At 59.2% G+C, this 13,133-nt stretch overlaps 1 protein-coding gene across 2 annotated transcripts; it reads left to right on the top strand.

Annotated features, from left to right (window-relative positions):
• Positions 1-1,091: 1,091 nt before the first annotated feature.
• Positions 1,092-6,045, top strand: SBK2 (SH3 domain binding kinase family member 2). Of its 2 annotated transcripts, none has more exons than XM_027514774.1 (4): positions 1,092-1,199; positions 2,016-2,282; positions 4,212-4,414; positions 4,914-6,045. In XM_027514774.1, the coding sequence occupies exons 1-4, from the start codon at positions 1,109-1,111 to the stop codon at positions 5,502-5,504; spliced, it is 1,152 nt and encodes a 383-aa protein (XP_027370575.1). In that variant the 5' UTR covers positions 1,092-1,108; the 3' UTR covers positions 5,505-6,045. The 2 variants fall into 2 exon arrangements, with proteins under 2 accessions (XP_027370575.1, XP_027370576.1); XM_027514775.1 differs by having other exon boundaries at positions 1,149-1,231.
• The last annotated feature ends 7,088 nt before the right edge of the window (positions 6,046-13,133 follow it).

The raw sequence follows: 13,133 nt of genomic DNA, 5'->3' as shown, positions 1-13,133 counted from the left end.
TGTCTGGGACTGAACCCTGTGACAGATAAGGGCTGCTGTGGACCTGAGACAAGTCTACCATTTGACTGACAGTTCCTATCTTCCTTTGGACAAATGGACGTGTGGTTGGTCAGGACTCACCTGGCGGGGAGCTGGGGGAGGGGACGTGGGAGCTCAAAGCAGCTGTCCTGTGCATCCAGAAATGATTCTGGGATATGGGACTTCCCTGGAGGTTCAGAGGTCTGCCTCCCAGCGCAGGAGGTGCAAGTTCAATCCCTGGTTGGGAAGCTAAGATTATACACGCCTCAGGGCCAAAAAACCAACACGTAAAACAGAAGCACCATGGTGACAAATTCAATAGACTTGAAAACAATAAAAATGATTCTGAAATCAAAAGCTTACTTAAAAAGAAGCAAGTGAGTTGGCATCGGTCATCTCGCTCTAAACCTGGGCGGGGCTGTGTGGCCCCCCCAGGCCCCCTACCTCAGTCCTAGGGGTCCCTGCCTGCGCCCCCACCTTGCAGTCTGAAGACTTGAGCCTGGGACGCCCCTCCGCCCGTCCCTCCCCCGAGGCCCTCCCGCCCAGTTGCCGCACCACCTGCTCCCCTTAGCCCGAGTCTGAGGTCATTCCTCACTGCATCGTTCTGGAATCCTGTTGTGTCATCCTTTCCCCGGCAGACCCCAGTGCCTCCTCCCCCGGACTCCCCTTACCAAAAACACTTGCGTCTGACCCGTCATGGGACACTGTGGGGCAGCCAGGGGTGGTCAAGGCGGGGCAGGCTGGATGAACGATTTCATTCTATACAGGGGCCTGGAGTCCCACGTCTGAGGGACGAGGAGCTGGGGGTCTGAACCCCCAGGCCTGAGGGGGGAGGGGTTGGGGGCTGGACCCCTGCGTCTGAGGAGGAGTGGCCCGGGTCTGGACTCTGGCTCTGCAGAGGGTGTGGGGTCTGGACCCTGGCTCTGGGGAGGAGGCAGAGTCCCTGGGTTGGGACAGTCTGGCTGCAGCCAGTTCTGGGCCACAACGCATGGTGTCGCTCTCCCCATAGAGAGTCCAGGGGTGAGGCCGGGGGCGGGGCTCCGACCCCCTAGGTGGGGGCGGGTCCTGCTGCGGGCAGGCCTCTGCTGGCATGGGCTCTGAGTGCTGGGCACTGACCACAGCGGGCAGCCGAAGGGTCAGGCGAGCCTGGGAGAAGCTGAGGTCTTCAGGTTGGAGCCCAGGTCAGGAGGAGGCAGGGGTCAAACAGCCCAAGGTGGGCAGTGCCTGAGAGAGAAGCCAGGCAGGTGGTCGGAGCGCTGGGTCCTTCGGGGATCAGCAGCTCATTACGGACACTGAGACTGCAGAGTGCTTGAGCGTGGGGGACACAGAGTCTGGGGTGGGGGGCCCCAAGATATGTGAGTTGTGTCAAGTCTCAGGAGAGGGGTCAGCTGGGGGCCTGGACCCCCGGGGCTGAGGGAGGGGGAGCTGGGGGCCTGGACCCCTGGGTCTGAGAGAAGAGGAGGGGCTGGGGCTGTGAGTACTGGACCGCAGACCACCCCAGGGCTGTACAGCCCATCCCAAGAGCTCGGTTCCCCCAGGACCCCAGCGTGCCCAGGCGAGCGTGCAGCCCGCCCCCTGCAGCCCCTGGGGGCTGAGCACCTGTTTGCTCTTAGGAGACGGAGGCTCCTCATCCACCCCCAGGGCCCAAGTCTGTTTGCTTTGGAAACAGTGGGGGGGGGTGTCTCGAGTCCTCTGGTTCATCTTTCACCCTCAGGCCATCAGGTGGCGCAGGGCAGTGGGGGCAGGGCGGGCACGTCGGGGCCGCGGACTTGACCTCACCCCACCGGGTCTGCTGCCCCAGAGACGCCCCTGGCAAGGAGGGAAACCGAGTCACAAGGGCCTGAACCAGTGACCCGCCACCCTCCTCCTTGGACCAGGGGGTCGTGACCCCAGCCCCTCCTCCCTCAGGCCCAGGACTCCAAGCCCCCAGGCCCTCCCCGCCCTTGGCCCTGTTCTGGCAGGACTGAGTCCGGGCGCCCTCTCCTCTGCCTTTGCAGGGATGCCGGGGAAAGCATCACACACGGAATACATGGAGGCTGCGCATGGAGAGCACACGGAGAGCCGGGCAGAGGAGGAGGGGCTGGGGGGCCTCACAGCGGAGGAGCTGCGGCAGGGCCAGGAGGCTGCCCGGGCGCTGGAGGCCCGGATGGCGCTGAGCGCCCAGAGCCTGGTCCGGGCCGAGGCGGACGAGCTGTACGAGCACGTGCGTGCCCTGGGCCGGGGCCGCTTCGGCCGTGTCTGGCTGGTCACCCACCGGCAGGAAGGTACCGGGGTCTGAAGGCAGGGCACAGGGACAGGGGGTCTGCAACGCCAGCCCAGTCCTACCTACGCCCTTTCCAGGCTGTGTGTTTTCGGTAATGGCCTGGCCCTCTCTGAACCTCAGCCTCCTCCTCTAACACAGGGGTGATGATCCCTTCTCTGAGAGAACTGAGAATCCCGGAGGAGATGTCAGGGGCTCTGGTTGCCGGGGACGATGGGGAGGAAGACGGAGCTGCCCCCACCCCTGCCCCCGGTGGCCCTCACACGGGCCAGCTCAGTAGTCACTGTGGGGGCGATGAGAGACTCACTGTCTGCTGGGCACTCAGCGAGGCCAGCACAGGGCGGGTGTGCAGGACACGGGCCCCGGCCCCAGACTGCTGGTCAGCATCCAAGGAGACTGCAGGGCTCAGCCCTGACCAGGGATTGGGGACAGCTGGGCCCCCAGGGAAAAACCTGCACCAGCCCTGCCTCCAAGGACACCCCTGCACGACAGGGTGTGTCCGTTCCCTGCAGTTGTCAGCTGATAAGAAAGGGCTGCAGACTGGGGGGACCACAGTTCAGCAGGGCGGGCTTCTCCCAAGGCTTCCCTCCTCTGCTTGCAGACAGCCAAGCTTCTCCCCGCGTCCTCACGCCTGCCTGCGTGTCTGCGTCCAGGCTTCCTCTTCTCGGAAGGACAGCAGTCACACTGGAACTGGGGATCACCCCCAGTGATCTCACTTTATCTCTTTCACGACCGTACCTCCGGGGCACTCCCTGGCGTCCACGGCTCAGGGCTCCACGCTTTCACTGCTGAGGGCCACAGTTGACTCCCTGGTCGGGGGCACTAAGACCCCACAAGCCGTGCAGCCAAAACAAAAACAAAAGCGCCGTCACCAGATACGGTCACGTTCTGTGAAAATGGGCATAAGGACTACTTTAAGGTGTGAATTTTGCGGGAGGCAGTAAGGAGAGATGCCGGTCAGCTCATCAGAGAGAGAGATGCAGAGAGATACAGACCGGGGTCATCACAGAACTCTGGGGACACGAGCGATAATTGGAACCACGGGCTCCGTGAGGGGGCCTCGCCCACCTGGAGGCCAGCTCGATGCCTTCCCTGGGCGGTGCTGGGGCATGAAGGTGTACCTGCCCCCAGAGGGTAGAACCAGTCCTCGACATGGGAGGTGGCTGACAGCTGGCAGGAATTCAGGGCGCTGCTGACACACGAAGGGGCTGCACTCAGGTATCTCAGGCAAGGAGGTGACCCTCCCCCACCACACCCGGCCTCTCTGTGACCCCGTGGACTGCCGCCCTACATGCTCCTCTGTCCATGGGATTCTCCAGGCCAGAATACGGGACAGGGCTGCCATTTGTTCCTTCAGGGGTCTTCCCCACCTGGGGATCAAACCCTCTCCTGCATCGCAGGCGGATTCTTTATCACTAGTGCCACCTGGGAAGCATTAAATGCTGTTACCACTGGGCTTCCCTGGTAGCTCAGCTGGTAAAGAACCCACCTGTAATGCATGAGACGTGAGTTGGATCCTGGGTGGGGAAGATTCCCCTGGAGGAGGAAATGGCAACCCCCTTCAGTATTCTTTTTTTAATTATTATTTCTTTATTTATTTGACTGCACTGGGTCTGAGCTGCAGCACGTGGAATCTAGTTCCTGAGCAGAGACCTAAGGCAGGCCCTCTGCACCGGGAGAGTGGAGTCTTCGCCACTGGCCCAGCAGGGAAGTCCCACTCCAGTATTCTTGCCTGGAGAATCCCGGGGACAGAGGAGCCTGGCGGGCTACAGTCTACGGGGTCGCAAAGAGTCGGACAGGAATGAGCGACTAAGCACACACAGCATTTTCCGCACCACCAGCGGGGTTTGGGTGGCCAGGCTGCTTTAGGGTGGGTGGGCAGGGGCGGGGCGGAGGAGGGGGCGGCCCAGGCTCACGTCGACCCCGCCCCCAGGCACGGTGCTGGCTCTGAAGCAGCTCCCGAAGGCTTCCACCACGCTGCGCGGCTTCCTCTACGAGTTCTGCGTGGGCCTCTCCCTGGGCTCGCATGCGGCCATCGTGGCGGCCTGCGGCGTCGGCCTGGAGTCGGCCGACTCCTACAGCTTCCTGACTGAGCCCGTGCTGCACGGCGACCTCATCGCCTACATCCGTCCCAAGGTGGGTCGGCCCCGGAGCTTGGAGCTGGGAGGGGCGGGCGGGGGGGGTGGGGCCTGGAGCGGACACCCTGCTCAGCCTGGGCCTCAGGAGTCACACTCAGGGCAGCCTGAGCGCGTCGCCCTGCAGGGGCCCCACCGCGCCCGCAGGTCTGGTGGGATGGACGCGCCCCTCCGAGTCTACGGCTGTCACGGAGGCAACGCCGAGCCTACCTCACAGGCTCACCCTGGGCCCACGGGCTCACCCCAGGCCTCATCAGGGCCCCCCATGGGGCTCAGCCCAGGCCCCCCACCACGGGCTCACCCCCAGGCCCCTCCCACGGGGCTCACCCCAGGCCTCCTCGGGGCCAACTAGGCCTCTGTCTCCCTGGGTCTGCTTCCAGGGGCTGAGGACAAGCTCCAAGGCCAGCCCTTGTTGGTGGGCTGGGGAGCTGGGACCCCGACGCTTGTCCCCGGGGCTGAGGACAAGCCCTGCGCCCAGCCCCTGACGCCCGTTCCCGCAGGTGGGCCTCCCGCAGGCAGCTGCCCAGCGCTGCGCGACCCAGCTGGCCTCGGCCCTGGAGCACGTCCACTCTCTTGGCCTGGTATACCGGGACCTCAAGCCCGAGAACGTGCTGGTTTGCGACCCCGATTGCCGGCGGGTCAAGCTGGCGGACTTTGGCCACACGCGGCCGCGGGGGACCCTGCTGCGCCTGGCCGGGGCCCCCATCCCCTACACGGCCCCCGAGCTCTGCGCGCCCCCGCCCCTCCCCGAGGGGCTGCCCATCCAACCCGCCCTGGATGCCTGGGCGCTGGGCGTCCTGCTCTTCTGCCTTCTCACCGGCTACTTCCCCTGGGACCAGCCCCTGGCCGAGGCCGACCCCTTCTACGAGGACTTCGTCGTCTGGCAGGCCTCTGGCCAGCCCGACCACCGGCCTCGGCCCTGGTTCGGCCTGACGCCCACGGCCGACACCCTGCTGTTGGGGCTGCTGGAGCCCCAGCCGCGGAGGAGGAGCCCCGTGAGCTCCGTCCGGGGCTTCCTGGGGCGGCCCTGGAGGCAGCGGGAGGGGGAGGCCGAGGAGGTGTACCCGGGGGAGGACGAAGACTCAGGGTGAGGAGGGTGGGGCGGGGGTGCTCCGGACAGGCCCGGCCGCCCCCGCCGCCCCCTCGGCTTTCGGGACGGCTCTTGGCTGCTCTGCCGTCTGTCCGCCTCTGTCTGGGATCGTCCGCTTCCCACCTATCTGCCGCCTCGGTCCGGGGGTCTCTGAGCGAGCACCGTGGCCGTCCGCACCCGTCCACCTTCCCGGGCCGCGGCACCCACAGCTCCCTTTGCCTAGCTGCTCTTGGTTCACGCTCCCCTGCCACAAATCAGCCAGGCCGCCCCTGCTCCCCCTTCTCGCAGGCCTCCCCTCCGGTGGAGCCCAAGCAGCAGGGGCCATCGTGGGCGTGCAGGCGGCCCATCCCTTCGGTTTTGCACGGCTCTCCTGAGCACACCTGTCGTCCTGCCTGAGTCTCTCCTCTCCTGAGCGCCCTCCACTCCCCACCTCACCCCCTCTGCCCCTTCTCCCACCAGCTGGGTCTGCGCCCTCTTGGTAATGCGTTTTGTCTTTCTCACCTCAGCTACTCTCTGCAAATAAAGTCCTTCTGGTACTTAGGTATCTGTGATGCTGTTGGTCTGTCAGCCTGGGACAGAGAAGGCCAGCGTGTGTGTGTGTGTGTGTGTGTGTGTGTGTGTGTGCGCGCGTGCGTGCATGCGTGCATGCGTGCAAGTGTCCCCTGAAGGGCATGTTGTGGAGGAGAGAGACTGTGGAGGAGAGACAGAGACAGAGGAGGGAGGGAAGCGAGGCAGAGACAAGGAGAAAGGGAGAGACAGAGAGAGGAAGACAGACACAGAGAGGCAGGAAGAATGGCAGACAGTGGTCCCTCCTGTCATCGAAGGAGATGCTGGCTCTGTGTGTGCGTTTGTGAGTGTGCCTGGGGGTGAGTGTGTTTGCACTTGTTCTGCACAGAAGTGTCTGAGAAGGAGAGGGATTAAACAGCAGAGCTGGAAAATGTCTGGCTATTTTCGGGCAGGAACTGGAGCGTGCATTTCTCAAGTTCCTACCTGAAACTTGTGTGTATTTGTGTGTCCATGAGCACCCATCTGAGCCCGTGTGTGTGTGCAAATAATGGTGTGTTTGTGAGAGACAGAGAGACGTGAGGGTTGAGTGTGTCTCACTCCGCGTGGACAACATGAGTTGCGTGTTTTGTGCGTCTGCGAGCCCCCCATGTGCTCAGGGAACTGTGTGACCACGTGTGAGGGTAGAGAGTGGAGTGCACCTTGCTGTGTGCGGACACTGGACCCGTGTGTGTGCTTCAGGCCTTGAGCCTGCGCGTGTGTGTGCATGTGCATGCGTGTGTGTAGTCGGGGAAGCAGAGTCCCAGGTGCGGCTGCCAGTCAGCGCTGGGCCCCCCCTCTCCTTCACACCTCACCCTGGCCCCTTCTTGGCAGCTACCCTGTTTGCAAACACTCTCTCTTCCTCTCCATGGCCTCCTTGGCTGCCCGCCCAGAGAAAGGCTACAACCCAGGCCGGATCATGTGTCACCCTCTCCCTGGCCCCCGCACCTGCCCCAGGCCCCTGCTGCGGCCGCGGAGGTGTTGTCTGGTGGGGAGGGGGGTTGTGGAAGGACCCCCAAGGACCTTTTCCATCTAAATTCAATCCAGAGACCTGAGGACATGGGCACGTGTCCCAGGCAATCGCAGTGGGCTTCCTGGAGTAGGGGGCTGTGGGAGAGAATAAGATAGTGGGTGCACTGGGTGAGGGGGAGCAGCAAGAGCAGGACTTCCTGTCCCCTCACCTGTGAGCAGCCCAAGCAACGAGGCCAAGAGTGTGTCCCCGAAAAGCTGGAGGTGGCTGGGGCGGGGTGGCACCGAGGGAGGGGGCAGTGAAGAGGAGCAAGGCAGGGCGGAGGGCGCAAATTGGTGGCGGCAGCTGGGGATTAACTGGGAGGAGGCGATAATGACCAGCGAAGGGCCCTGGGAGGGGCAGGAGGAAGGGCCCCGGGCAGTCATTAAGCATTACTTAATTACGGGACACAGGATACCGATCTTACACTTCACCGGAAAGAAGCCGCTCACCCCTCAAGCAACTCCTGGAGGTGGCAATTCTTGATGATGCTGGAGGGGGTCCCTCAGACCCTCCCCACTCCAGGGGCGGGCACAGGGGGCCCAGAGAGGCCAAGGCACCTGCCTGAGCTCACACGGCAGGTCAGGCAGCGGGAGGATTCTAATCCAGGCCAGCCCTTCAAGGGTCCGAGGTGCATGCCGTTGTGCCGCGCCCGTCAGGGGCTGGGGGCCTGAGCACACGTGTGTGGGTGTGAGTGTGGGTGTGTGAGTGTGTGCTGGCGAGGGGGCCGCCCCTCCCTTGGAGGAGATGGGAGTTGGGGCATCTACGTGGAAAGGAAAGCTGAAAAGCCTTCAGACCCGGGCAATGACCGGAGTACGCAGACAGACAGCAACACGTGCTGGCGAGGAGGGGAAGCTGGAGCCCTCCTGTGGGGCTGGGGGAATTCGAAAAATGGGGCAGCCGCTTTGGAAGACCGCCCGGCAGTTCCTTGGAATATTAATTAACTTTGGACTTACTATGCGTGCGTGCTCAGTTGCTCAGTCATGTCCGACTCTTTTATGACCCCATGGACTACAGCCTGCCAGGCTCCTCTCAGGAGTATTTCCCAGGCAAGAATACTGGAACAGGTTGCCATTTCCTCCTCCAGGGGATTTTCCCAACTCCAGCATTGAACCCACGTCTCCTGCGTTGGCAGGTGCATTCTTTACCACTGAGCCGCCAGGGAAGCCTGTGGAGTAACTATACAGCCCGGCAATTTCGGCCCTAGGTAGATGCCCACGAGAAATAAAAACGTGTCCACACGAGTGTTCATGGCAACACTGCTCACAGTAGCCAAAAGAGTGGACACAACCCAGATGTCAAGTCATTGGCAAAGCAATAAAAGAAATGTGGTCCAGGGACTTCTCTGACAGCCCAGTGGTTAGGGCTCCACACTTCCACTGCAGAGGATGGGGTTCAGTCCCTGGTCGGGGAACTGAGATCCTGCAAGTTGTGCCACATGGCCGAAAAAGAAAAAGAAAAAAAGAAAGAAATGCAGTCTCTCCGTACAAGGCAATATCACATGCGTGCGTGCTCAGTCCTATCCAACTCTTTGTGACCCCCTGGACTGTAGCCCACCAGGCTCCTCTGGCCATGGGATCCTCCAGGCAGGAATACTGGAGCCCGTTGCCCTCTCCTTCTCCAGGGGATCTTGCTGACCCAGGGATCAAACCTGTGTCTCCTGTGTCTCCTGCGTTGGCAGGCAGATAAAGGAAGCATGGACACACATCACTGATGAACCTCAAAAACCTGGAGGCCATCTGTTGTAGGATTCTCTGTGTCCACAGAGGAAGAAAGCTTAGTGGTCACAGTGGAAATGGGGTGACTGCTCATGGTGCAGGTTTTCTTTTGGGGGGTGGTGATGGTGGTGGAAAAAGCTCTAAAATTAGATTGTGTGAATGTTCCATAATTCTCTGAGCATATTTTAAAAAGTCATCGAATTGTACATACAAAAAGGGTGAATTCTGGATGGACCTAGAGATTATTATACTAAGTGAAGTAAGTCAGACGGAGAAAGACAAATACCATGTGATATCATTTATAGGTAGACTAAAAAAATGATAGTAATGAACTAATTTATAAAACAGAAATTGACTTGCAGACTTAGAAAACAAACTAATGGTTACCAAAGGGGAAAGGGGGAATAAATTAGGAGTTTGGGATTAAAATATACACACTATACAGTCCACCATGTGGTCCAGTGGCTGAGACTCCACGTTTTCAATTCAGGAGCTGGGTTTGATCCCTGGTCAGGGAACTAGATCCCACCTGCCATGACTAAGACTCAGCACAGCCAAACAAATAAGCAGAGACCTACTGTACAGCCCAGGGAACTGTACACACCATCCTGTGACAACCTGTAATGGAAAAGAATCTTAGAATGCATATATGCATAAGTGAATCATTTCACTGGACACTTGAAACACAACATTATAAATCCACTATATTTCAATAAAAAATTTTAAAGGGTTAATTTGGCATGTAAATTTCATCTCAATGAGACTGCTCCAAAAAACAAAAACAAAAACACAGGCAATTCCTGGTTCTCATGCTGTGACCTTGATCAGGTTCTCTGAGCCTCTGAGTTCCCATTAAAAACAAAAGGGAAAACCCTGCCCTTTTTCTAAAAGCACCAAATTCAGAACCTATTGTCACACAGGAACTGCTCACATCTCTCTCCTCTCTATAGACAAGACTGTCGAGGCTGTACTTTCCAAAGACCCTAAAGTCAAAAGGTGGCAGAGTCTGATTCCAAAGTCTTTGGTCTTACTCCCCAGTCACCGGCCCAGTGTCTACAGGCCTGTGATCACCAAGGAAGTTCTGGCTACACCCCAGCTGGGGAACCCCAAGCATGCAAGCAGGACCAGTTAAAAAAATTTGTGGGTGTCCAGTATAAAATTAAAATGTGGGATTTCTTGTTTTAAAAAAAAGTTTTTTTCTGGGACTTCCCTTGTGGTTTAGGGTTTCCCTGGTGGCTCAAATGGTAAAGAATCTGCCTGCAATGCAGGAAACCTAGGTTTGATCCCTGGGTAGAGAAGATCCCCTGGAGGAGGGCATGGCAACCCACTCCAGTAGTCTTGCCTGGAGAACCCCATGGACAGAGGAGCATGGTGGGCTACAGTCCATGGGGTCACAAAGAGTCAGACATGACTGAGTGACTAACTCAGTGATGATCCAGTGGTTAAGAATCTGTGTTTCCACTACAGGGGCCATGGGTTCGATCCCTGGTCAGGGAACTAAGATTCTGCATGCTGCATGGTACAGCCAAGGAATAGACAAATAAAAGAATTTTTTTAAGAAAAGCTTTCCCCCTCCCTCCCCATCCCCCATTTGCAACTGAATGTCACGCTCCCTGGGCACCAGGATAATCTCTGGCAGACCCTAAAGAGGGTAGGGGGTTGTGGAGCCTGCCTGAGGGCGGACAGCCAGGAATTGGTCACCAGAACCCATCAGGGAAGTGAGACGTTGCACGAGCACACAGAGCCTGCTTCCTTGTCCCGTCAGCTTCAAAACGCAGAATCACCGGTCACAAGAGAATCAAAGTTCACGACCCACGTCAGGCCGGTCAATGGCTGCAGAGCATTAAACCAGTGGGGTTTGCACCCAACTCACTCGCTTCTCTGCCTGGGCCGGCTGTGCAAGGCCTGAGAGACACTGCCCGTGGCCCGCAGTTCGTGTTTAGTTCAGACATGCAAATGGCTGGGCTGCACCCACACATCACCACCACCCCCGCCCCGCCCCGCCCACACCCCGACCCGGACCTGGTTAAAACGCAGATGCTTATCCAGGGGGGTCTGGATGGAGCCTGGAATTCTGCTTTTCTAACCAGCTCCTGGAGGCAAGGCCGACGCTTCCGATCCATGGGTCACACACACTTGGAGGTGCAGGGAATGGTGAGAACACGATTTTAGAGTATTGATCCCTCATCCCAGCTGAACCGTCATTAATGCTAAACGTTCACCTGCTCGATTCCGGCGGTTTTCGATGTGGCCGGTCACATCGTCTGTGGGGAAAAGACAGACCTGTGGCTCCCTTTCCACCCTTTATCTGATTAAGGGGGCTCCCCTTGCTCCTACCCTGCAAACAGTGTGTGTGTGTGTGTGTGTGTGTGTGTGTGTACGTACGTATGCGCGCGTTTGTAAACCATGAATGGGTGTTAATTTTGTCAAATGTTTTCTCTGCGTCAAGCTTGCTAGGCCTCTGCGGCTACTGTTTTGGGCTTGTTGCAAGCTGGCAGGCAGAGGAGCGGGCTCAGATGTCCTGGGGGAGGTGTCCGGGGTCAAGGCCAGCAGTAGGTGGGGGCTGGCCGCCCATCCTGGCCATGGGCCCTGGGGCCAGATGTTTGGGCTTAGCTGCCTGGCCAAGCAGGGATAAAGTGACCAGATAATTAAGCACCCGCTTCTTCGGGGCTGGCAGAAGGTGGCAGAGGGTGGAGGGACCTTGGGCCCGGGTGCCCGGGAGACCCCGCCACCCTGGCTTGCAGACGATGGAGCCAGGATTCTGAACCCCCAGGGGGGACCCTCTCCGGGGGGGGCCTGGAGCCAGGGAGCAGGTGCTCCCATCTGGGGATGAAAGAGGGAACCTCTGGCTTCCGAGTCGGAGCGCTACCCTTGGAGCCTGGACGAGCTGGGACAGCAAGGGGAGTGCAGGCAGACGCCCTCCCCAGGGCACCAGTCAGCAGTTATTTAAGTCGTAGGGCTTAATGGGACCCGGGGGAAACAGAGGATTCTCGGCGTGCTCCTTGGTCTGTTGGCAGGGGCGGACAGCTCATCTACCAAGACCCCCAGACAATATCCCTCCCCACCCCCAGCAAGTAACTGGACCCCGCTGGCCTTTGCCTGACCGCGGGGGCGCCAGCTCTGTGACCTTCCAGGACCTCAGAGCCAGGCTCTGGTCTGGGGAGAGGGGGGAGGAGGGGAGCTGAGGGACACGGTGTTATTCTGAGGCAGCTCTGCAGCTCTGCTGTGTGGCCCTGGGCAAGGAACTTGCACTCTCTGAGCCTCCAAGCCCTTTCCGAAACAGGGGTCAAATTGCTCCCTCTGAGGGCTGTAGGGAGGGCAGGAGGTAGTGTATTGAGAGTCCACAATGGGGCTTCCCTGGTGGCTCAGTGATAAAGAATCCACCTGCCAACGCAGGAGATGCCAGTTCGATCCCTGGTCCGGGAAGATCCCACATGCCCTGGGGCAACTAAACCGGGGCACCCCAACTACTGAGCCTGTGCTCCAGAGCCCAGGAGCTGCAGCCACTGAGCCCACGTGCCTCAGCTATGGAGCCCACACACCCTCAAGCCTGAGCTCTGCAATGAGAGAGGCCACCACAGTGAGAAGCCCTGCACCACAGCCAGAGAGAAGACCCCACCCTCTGGAACTAGAGAAGGCCCACACAGCAGTGAAGACCCAGCACAGCCAAAAACATATTAAAAAAAAAAGAGAGAGAGCGAGCCCCCACTGTGTGGGGCACAGACAAGCACCATGAGGAGTGGTCGCAACCATTCTTGTTAACTCACACCAAGCTCTGCTGTCACCTGCAGTAACTCCTCTAATCCTCACGACCACCCCAGGAGGCAGGAGGCAGAACCACTACTCCCCCCTTGTACAGATGGGAAAACTGAGACTCGAGAAAGGAAATTAACTTCCGGAGTCCCCACAGCCAGCATATGGCCTCGAAGCCAGGGTGATCTGACTGGGGGCACGTAACACCTTATGAGCAAGGGCCCTGGGTCAGACGGGCCTGGGTTCCAGTCATGAGCCTACTGCATACTCCCTGAGTGACCTGAGGCACAGGACCAAACGTCTCTGTGCCTCAGTGCCCTGACCTATACAGTGGGGGTAATACAGTGATAACTACCACATAGAGAGCAGGTATCAAGAGCCAGGCCCTGAGCTAAGCACCCTCATACAGGCATTAATCTATGTTAATCAGCACAGCAGCCCACAGGGTGTATATTATTATTGTCTCCCTTCAAGAGATGGGGAAACTCAGACCAAGCGGTAACTGACTCAGGGTCAGGCCCACAAGGGCTCAAACTCAGGCATTTAGGCTCCAAAGCTCACACTCCCTGCCGAGCTGTAGAAACAGTACCCTCCTCAGCGGCTGTTT

Source organism: Bos indicus x Bos taurus, chromosome 18 (assembly GCF_003369695.1).
Source record: "Bos indicus x Bos taurus breed Angus x Brahman F1 hybrid chromosome 18, Bos_hybrid_MaternalHap_v2.0, whole genome shotgun sequence".
Lineage (NCBI taxonomy): Eukaryota > Metazoa > Chordata > Mammalia > Artiodactyla > Bovidae > Bos > Bos indicus x Bos taurus.
This window is presented reverse-complemented; position numbering and strand designations above follow the sequence as displayed.